At 26.3% G+C, this 9,829-nt stretch overlaps 1 protein-coding gene across 1 annotated transcript; it reads left to right on the plus strand.

The window, feature by feature from the left end:
- Window positions 1–1,771: 1,771 nt before the first annotated feature.
- Phum_PHUM060500 (Netrin-G1 ligand precursor, putative) lies at window positions 1,772–3,024 on the plus strand (the record flags this gene model as incomplete). Its single annotated transcript, XM_002423407.1, has 3 exons — window positions 1,772–1,861; window positions 1,951–2,587; window positions 2,639–3,024. 3 exons carry the CDS (start codon window positions 1,772–1,774, stop codon window positions 3,022–3,024), a joined length of 1,113 nt encoding a protein of 370 aa, XP_002423452.1.
- Window positions 3,025–9,829: the final 6,805 nt, after the last annotated feature.

A 9,829-nucleotide genomic window follows, 5' to 3' on the forward strand; every position in this document is an offset into this window, starting at 1 on the left:
GAAAAACCAAAACGAAAAAAAAAAAAAATAATAATAATAACTAACGTTCGTGGGATACGTAAAACTCATCGATATAAACTCATTATTATTATTATTACTTGATACTTTTTTAAGGGTTCAAAATCTACGTGAAAAAATAAAAAAAAAAAAAAATGGTGAAAAATATTTTAAAAAATTAAATTTTAAATACTCGCCTATTACGTCACACATGACCCTTACTCCATTTTTATTTATTTTTATTTATTTTATTAACTTTTTTAATAACGGTAATTATTATTATTATTATTAGTATAATTATTGATGCTATTTTTAATTTATTAAACGTTTCACTTCAATTATAAATAACGTTACGTAATCGTAAGAGATTGAGAGAGAGAGAGGGGAAGATTTTGAATGAATGAATGAAATTTAAATACCGCCCCCCAGCCCCGCCCCCACGACATTAAAGAGGTACATAAAAATTGATTTTATGTCTCGGTATGAAAACGAATATAATTAATATTTAAAAGAAAAAACATAAATCAACATCATAGTTGTAGGGGTGGTGGTGGTGGTGGGGGTGAAGGTTAAAGGTTATGTGTTACCCGAGTAATAAAGTTAAGTGTCCAATTATTAATCAGGTGATGCTCAGGACTTGGATACTCACATGGGATTTATTAATATTTAAACGAAAATAAAATTTCAAATGATGACTCTACTACTTCTTCTCCTTCTACTCCACTTTTCTTTACAAAAAAAAAAAACTTTTATCGAGAGCGTCATCATTTTTTATTCAAAAAAAAAAAAAAAAAAACCGTTAAACCGTCAATTTATACAAATATATTACGTACCTGTTACGTAATTAACATTTAAATATATATGCACGCGTTTTTGGTAATGTAAAAAAAATTTTTTTATATAAAAATAAAAGGTGAAGTAATTTTAAAAAATCATTGGGGGGGGGGGTGGGAAAGAGAGAGAGAGAGAGAGAGAGAGAGAGAGACAAATCAGGACCGTAGATTTCAGTAACCGTGACGTCGGACCGACTGAACGAAACAAAAAAAAAATTAATTTTTGCGGATAACAAAGTTTTTTTGCCACATAAATTGTTTTTTCGTTTTTTTTTTTTTAACTTTTTCCTTTTTTTTTTTCTCTCTCAATTCTCTCAGGCTATCTTTTCTAGATTTTAAATCTTTTTGTTCTGAACATTAAATTCATATACGTTATTAAAATTCGATCGTTTTTTTTTAAATATAAATAATTAAAATAATCTATATATACCTTGGCCGCCATTCTCATTCTCATCATCATTGTAAAGTTAAGAAAATTTTCTTCGGGGAAAAAAAAAACTTCTTCTTTTTTTGTTCAAAATTTAATTAATTATGTAATTTTTGTGTTGTATAAAAATTCCACAGGGAAAAATTTACACTTTAAGTAAAATTCAAGCTTGGAAAACCAGAATTTTAAATAATAACTTATTTTATTAATTTCCTCCTTTTCTTTTTATTGTAAAAAAAAAAATTTTAACTGCAATATTATTATTATTATTATTATTATTATTTAATTTTAAAACGAAAACAATCAGACAACATGGAAGAAAAAAAAAAAAAGAACATTTCATTTTAAATTATTTTACTTTTTATTATATATTTTAATAAAATGTGTAATTTATACACACGTGCACACGAATTATTCATCGGAAAATTTTTTTTTCTTTTTTTGTTTGTTTCCTTTTTAGGTTGACCATGTAAAAATGGCAAGTTTTATGTTTGTTATTTTGTTTGTTTTATCGATGAAAAATTTTCAATGTTTGGCATACAACACAGGACTCGAAATGACAACAACGTGTCCAAACGAATGCATTTGTTTATCGCAAACTCAAGTAAGAATTTTTCATTTAACTTTTATATAAAATGGAATTTAAAATAATAAAAAAAAATGAAATATTTAATATAAATGAAACTGTTTTAGGTCATGTGCAACACGGGAGGATTAACGGAAATGCCATTGAAGATGATACCGTCCACCGTAGAATATTTATCACTAGCAAAAAATGCTTTTGCTGTCATCAAAAGCGACGCTTTTAAAGGATTAAGAAATATACGTAAGCTAACATTAGACGGAAATAACATAACAACAATAAAACCATTTGCTTTTAGAGGATTGCCTAAACTTAGAGAATTATCAATACAACACACGCCCCTCACAACAATATCACAATTTTCTTTTGCCGGTTTACAAAATATAACATCCATACTACTCGGTCATAATAAAATAGAAATAATCGAGGGTTATTCGTTTGCGGGTACTTCGAACGTACGTTTGATATTATTAAATAATAATCCGGTACACAAAGTCGAAAGTCGAGCATTTTCCGGTTTGAGAAACGTCGATCATTTGATTTTTCCAAACGGTGTTAAAAATCTCGAATCCGATGCGTTTAGCGAATTGGATTACGTCGGTATATTAAAATTAGCATTTATGGATTTACAAGGATTAAAACCTTACACGTTTCGTGGACTTTCGCACGTGCAACTTCTTGCCATAACGGATTCGGATTTAGGTATTATTGAATCGAAAGCGTTCGAGGGTATGACACACATCGGAAGTTTGAATTTAATTAATAATAAAATAGATTCAATTAAACAATTTCACATAGGTAAATCGAATAACGTGAGAGTTATACGTTTCCACGGTAATCATTTACTCGAAACTCCTCGTAAGGACGCCATATTGATACAAAATGTCGAAACTTTGAGCATAAATAAAAATCATTTTCCATGCGATTGCCATCTTGAAATATTACTTTCGAGTTCTTTTATAAATAGCACTGTTGATTTTCGTCAAAATAATTATTGCATATCCCCATTGGATTTAAATGGTAAACCCATAAGTTACATACAATTAGATAATATTGGTAAATGCACAAGCGAAATATTAAATTCGAAAGAAACAATTCATGCATTTCAAAATAATTTTTCTTTTAAAAAATCAAATGAAAAAATTTTTCTTATATATTTAGTATTCTTATTGTGCATTAGATGAAACATATATATAATTGTTAGAAACGTTTTGAAACTAAAAAAAAAAAAATTCATTGATTTTAATAACGTTTAAAAAATTTATTATTGCTTTTTTTCTGCACCCGCCATTTTGAATTTCCAGTATATATATATAAGTGTATACCTATCGAACGTTTTTTTTTTATTTAATTATTATTTATATTTAACAAAAATACTCAATTGTGAATAATAATAATATTCATTTCTATAACGATTTACATAATAATAATAATAATTTAAAAAAAAAAAAAAAACTTGATAATCTCATATTTTATTTATTTATTCTTTATCCTTTCCTGAATTTTTTTTTTTTTTTTTTTTTTTCGGTTATTTTAATTTAAAATTTTAAACGGTTTTTTTATTATTATTATTATTATCATTTTTCCAAAAGGTATTTTATGCTTTTTTTTTGTTATTAATGCTACAAAATAATGCCCTTTTAACATTTGTTCTTCCGTTTGTTTGTTTGTTTTTAACATTTACATAGATGTAAATTTATTTATTTATTTATGTTAAAAAAATTTTATTTTATTTTATTTTATTTATGACATATTTATCGTCGGATATATAAACAAATAAAAATAGGTATTAACGTATATATTAATAATTTTTAATGACGTCATAATAATAATCTTAAAAAGCGTGAGAGAGACAACCGTTTTGTGTAAGTTTTAATTAATTTCAAACTAATTTATTTATTTATTTATTTATAAACAAATAAAAATTTGTATTAATTGTAATTTTTTTTGTTTAAAGACCGTTATGACGTAACGTTTTTTTTTTGTTCGATATTTTTTTATTAACGGAAAAAAAAATAAATAAATAAATAAAAAAAACAGTAAAATTCAATCGAGAGTATTCAAATGATGATTTTACTTTTGGGAATTAAATATTAGAATTAATATTAGAATATCACCCAATATAATTTTCAATTTTAAAATCCCTTTTTTTTTCACGTTCCCCCTCCTTCCTCTCCTGCACCCTCACATCTCCCCCTTCATCCCCCTCCGCCCGACGAACATTTTCAATTACCGGAAAACGCATAAATCAAGAGAGTAGGGGAAATTTTTACCAACGTTTGAGTCGTTTCTAAAATGCATCGTTTAAAAAAAAAAAAAATAAATAAATTGTTGTTGTTGTTGTCGTTTGTTGTTTGTCGTTTGTTGTTTTTGTCGAATGAAGATTTTCTCTTTTCCATTTAAAAAAAAAAAAAATTGGCGACATTCCAATCAATTAAAAACAAACATCCGGAAATCAACAAGTTTTCTTTTTTTTTTTTACATTCGATAAAAACCGGAAGTACCGGAAATATTTTTTTTTTTTACACTCACCACACGGAATTTTTTTTCTCCTTTTGTTTAATTTCGAATGTTTATCGTATCGATACGTAAATAATAATAATAATAATAAACGTTGATGATTTCCGGTTCGAATATTTATTTCCGGTTGTTAGTTATTACGTTTGAATTTTCCTGGTTTCAATTCTTACTAATAAATATTATCCGTGGTTTTTGATATTATTTACTAAAAATTCATCTTTCGTTTCGATTTCCGGTTTTTCTCAGCAGACGTAACTTCCGCTCCGGATATGATCCGACGTCGTAATTATTATTTAAGAAAAGAAATTTAACCTCGAATAAAAATATTAGGAAAAAAAAAAAATTTAATTTTTTCCTTTTTTCCTTTTTTTTTTTTTTATTTGTCAATCGATACCGGAAATTAAATGTTCGTTTATTATTATTATTATTATTATTACGAATAATAAAATTAATAAAATTTTAAAAGAAAATTAATAATTAAAATAACATAAAATGTTTTTTTTTTTTTTTTTCACGTCGGAAAATTTTTTTTTATTTCAAATTCAATTTTGATTTAATGTTTTTTTTTCTTTCTTTTTTTCCTTTTATGGTCTTTTAGTAATTTAAAAAAAAAAAAAAAGGAAAACTATTTGCGTCATTTAAGTTTGTTTTTATTACGTAATAAATAAACGCCTCCCTACCCCGCCCCTTCCCCCCGCCCCTTCCCCCCGCCCCCCCAAAAAGAAAAAAAAAGAGGAAAAAAATTTTTAACTAAAAACTATTATCGGTGGCAATAATATTTGATAGTTTTATTATTATTATTATTATTATTATTATTATTATTATTAATATAACTCAATATATATATTTAATAACGTGTCATGTACCGGAAGTAATAAAAAAGTTTATCAATTTTTTTTCTAGATGAATCCCCTACTCCCCCCCCCCGAAAAAAAAAACGAAACAAAACGAAAAAGATTGAATTTATTGGAAATTTGTCGTTGACCAAAAAAAAAAAAAAAAATTTTAATCATTCAATCATTCAATGATTGATTGAAACATAAATTTTAAAATACAAATTTTAATTTTTTTTAAAATTAGTTTGATGTTTGTTGGTTTGTTTGTTTGTTTTTCCGTCGGAATCATGTTCGACATGTTATTCATTAGGAATAGAGAGAAAAAATTTTTTTTAACGACGATGTAAAAACTTTTATTATTATTATTATTATTATTATTTAAAAAAAAAAATATAAAGAAACTCTCTCTCTTTGGCGGTGGCGTTGCTGTTGCTGTTGCTGTTGTTGTTGTTGTATTTTCTTTATGAATAATTAAAATCATTCATAACTCATAACCGTCCGTTTTTTTTAAATATTTAATTTTTCCCTCCGCCGCTGATTAAAAAATAACATTAGACTTAACCGACTTTTGTATATCACGGGTAAATAAATTCTTTCGTAAGGGTAACAACATAAAAACCTGGAGCATCCATCTTTTTCTTACCTTATCCCCTCCCTCCACCTCCTCCCCTCCACCCGGTTGTTTAGAATATAATAATAATAATTATTATCGTCATTGAATAATATTTTTTTTTTTTCGTAAAAAGTAAAAAATTTTTTTTTGCATTAAATTAAATTTAAAATTTTCCCATTGAATTTTTTTTTTTTTTTTTAAAACCAAATTGAAACATCGTTATTATTATTATTATTATTATTATTATTATTATCATTATTATCATTATCAGAAGGGGTGCTAACGTTTTTTTTTTTTTTTTTAACACGTAAAATATTTGAACATGATTAGAATGTAAGTAAGGTAAATTTCGTGTTATGATTTACATAAAATTTTATTTTCAATGAATTCGCATCCCCCGTTATAAGATTTGGGAGGGGAGAGGGACCGGTAAGGGAGGGGGGCAAACCAAAAAAGGTAAAAGAAAATTTTTCGATTCGTGTAATAATAATAACATTTTTTTTTTTTTTACAAATTCATTTATTGTAATTATCATCAATTTGTTTTATGTGTGTCATAAAAAAATAATATAAAAAAAAAAAAAAAAAAATTTTCTTTTAGGATGATAATCAATTATATTAATAATAATGATGATGATGATGATGATGATGATGTGAGTGATGATGCATTTTTTTTTTTTTTAAATTTAATAGATTTACTTAAATTTATTAAAAAAAAAAAGGGGCGGGGGTAGGGAGAGAAAATGAAGGGAGGAGGGAATTTAATGCATGCATACATATAATGAAATAATTTATCAAAAATAATAATAATAATAATAATAATAATAATAATAATAATAATAATAAAATTCATTTTTTTAAAAAATCAAAATTTATAATGGAAGAGAGAATTATTATTATTATTATTATCAATTTTTAACATGAAGTGATTTTGTGTGCTTGATGGAGTTTTTAAGCATTCATTCCACCAGGTCTCTACCCGATTCCTTAGGAGTAAATGTGGGAATATGGGTGATGCCGTCGAAAAAAGTGGGACGTCCCTCATTACGTCATTTCCTGTTTGGTTTCTTCTTTTAAATTCTACGAATTTCCTTTCATTGAATGTGGCATGGCTCCCAGTTCTACTTTCACGATGACCGGAATCGTTTCTGTTTCTGTTTCCGCCGGTAAAGATACTTCAATTATTTTACATCATTTTTCAGGATTATGTCGGAGGATGATGATATCCGGTTTGTCGACTGGCACAGTTCTGTCAGTGTGGATTTCTTGATCCTACAGAACCCGCTGTCGTATCATTCCTCGACTAGTCCATCCATATTCCAACAGAAATAATCACAAATTTAATTGTACCTTCCAAGATATTCACCTTTTCCCAATATCGAACAACCGGAAATTAAATGGCCGATCGTTTCCGACAAATTATTATTATTATTATTATTATAAAACTCCCACGTGTTGCACATGCATGCAAACTTAAATAAAAGAGGGGAGGGGAAATTTAATTGTTTCTAAAAATAAATTCTAAATTTTAATAAAAAAAAAAAAAATTATTTTGATAACTCGTGGATTCGAATGAGAACGAATTTGTCTCTGATAATAATAATAATAATAGTCGTTAAAAGGTAAACATTTAATAGTATATTAAATTACAATAATATGAGAATGTGCAAATTTTCATAATATATATATATATAAATATATAAATATGGCGAACATTAACAACGACAACAACAAAAAAAAATTGTAAAGTTTAAAGAGATAGAAAACTAGTCGGGTTATATCATTTATAAAATTAATTTTGTAATAATTAGTTCCATTATTAAGTATCATGCGCGTTATTATCAACATAATAATAATAATAATAATAATAATAATCATCATCATCATTACCGTTATCGTCGTCGTCGTCGTCGTTGCCGACGTCATAGATTTAAATATTAAAAACGATAATAATAATAAAAATTTTGTTTTTTTTTTTTTTTTTCGAAATTGAATTTTCCAATCGATTTTCCTTTTTAATTGAAATACATAAAAAAGTGCGAATGGGATAATGATGATGATGATGATGATGATGATGATAATTATTAAACGTCACATGTGTATTGCAACGAAATTACGAGGGGGGGGGGAGGCGAGAAGAGAAAAAAGAAAAAAATTTTTTTGGGGTTTTGTTACGACTTTAAAAAAAATAAGGGACGGGGGTAGGGAGGGGAAGGAGGAGTTGGGAGGGTTGTAATGCGTAATGACTGAACCATTAAAATAATAAATAATTAAAATTATTTTTTAAAAAAAAAAAATTTTCTTTTCGAATTTTAATGGGCAAAAAAAAAAAAAGGAAAATTATGTAACTGTACACCCATTATGGTGCTCCCTAATTTTTTTTTTTAGGTAAAAGAGGGGGGGGGTAATTAAGATTCAATTAATGCTCCTAAAAAAAAAAATTTTTTTTTTTTTTTCCTCACAGATATATAAAATTTTCATATCCGTTTGTTTGTTTGTTTGTTTTTAACATAAATAACCTAGTTGCACCAGATTGTTATAAAAAGTCATCAAAAAGGGGGGGGGGGGGGAAAGAAAGAAAAAAAAAATTTTTTAAAGGTTTTTAACGGAAATTTTTAAAACAATTTTAAAAAAAAACAAAATGGCGTGGATAAATACAAAGAGATATATATTTTTTTTTAAAAAAAAAAAAAAGGGAAAATCTTTTTAAAAGAGTGAGAGAGAGAGAGAAAATAAAAGAATAAGAAAATTTTAAATAAAACAAGTTTTAACAAATGTAAATTTAAATTTTATCTTAAAATCAAGTTAATACGTTTATTTTATTCGTTTATATTATTTATATATAAATTTTTTTTTTTTTCGTATACAAATAATTTATTTAAATGCGGTTGACTTAATTTAACGAACGTTACAAAAATTTTTTATTTTTTTTGTACAACGTTGTAAAATAATAATAATAATAATAATAAATATATACCATATCCGTACCTTGGTATAAAAATACCAAACGAAAAACAAATCAATACTATGATGGAAAAGTTGGGGGGGAGGTGAAAAAAAAAAAAAAACAAAAAAAATTTCTATTTTTAATTAAAAATCTCACACGAAGGGGGGGCCGAGGGTTGAGGATGAGGATGAGGGTTGGGGAAAGTGTGGGGGGGAGAATTAACCTTCTTCGTGTGGTAAAAACAAGAAATTTTTTTTTTTTTTTTTTGGGGGGGTTTTCATTTAACGCGTCATTAAAAAAAAAAAAACCAAATAATTTATATATATATAAATTAAAATGAGTGAAAATTAATTTTTCCAAATACATAATAATAATATTTTCTGTTAACATTCATTAATAATTTCCACAAAAAAATTTTCCACATAAAAAAACACGCACGCACACACACTTATTGAACGATATGTTACACATAATAATTTAATTCAATATAACGGGGAGGGGGATGAATTACACACACAGAGAGAGAGAAAGAGAGAGAGAGAGAGAGAGAAAAAAAAATGTCTAAAACATTTGAATAAAATTTTAAAGAAAGGAAAAAAGGCGGTTATAAAAAATTCATAGTGATATATTTTATTTGATAAAAATTTAACTTGTACATTAGGGTTCCGATTCTTGTAGTCGTTTCTCTCTTCTCCCACGAAGATTTGCAAAAACATTTTTTATTCATGCTAAGGAAAAGTTCACTTTTCCGCGATTATTTTTATTCTTAGCATAACACCTTACGAAAAAAAAAAAAAAAAAAAAAATTACCCGGTAAATTTCCCCCTACTCCTACCCCTCCCCTCCCCATTCTTTTCTTTCGAATACACACACACACACACACACACATACATATTATAAGTTAAATAATATTATGAATGACGTACGTAAACAATGATGGACTTATGTAAACAAATATATATTAAATCCGACGGTTATAATTTTGTTATAAAAATTATTAACGTGTCTTTAGAAAACAGGAAAAAAACCCGGGAAAATCACACTAATTGTTATTAATAACAATAATTTTTGTTG

The sequence above is a fragment of the Pediculus humanus genome, genomic scaffold (genome assembly GCF_000006295.1).
Source record: "Pediculus humanus corporis 1103172107410 genomic scaffold, whole genome shotgun sequence".
Lineage (NCBI taxonomy): Eukaryota > Metazoa > Arthropoda > Insecta > Psocodea > Pediculidae > Pediculus > Pediculus humanus.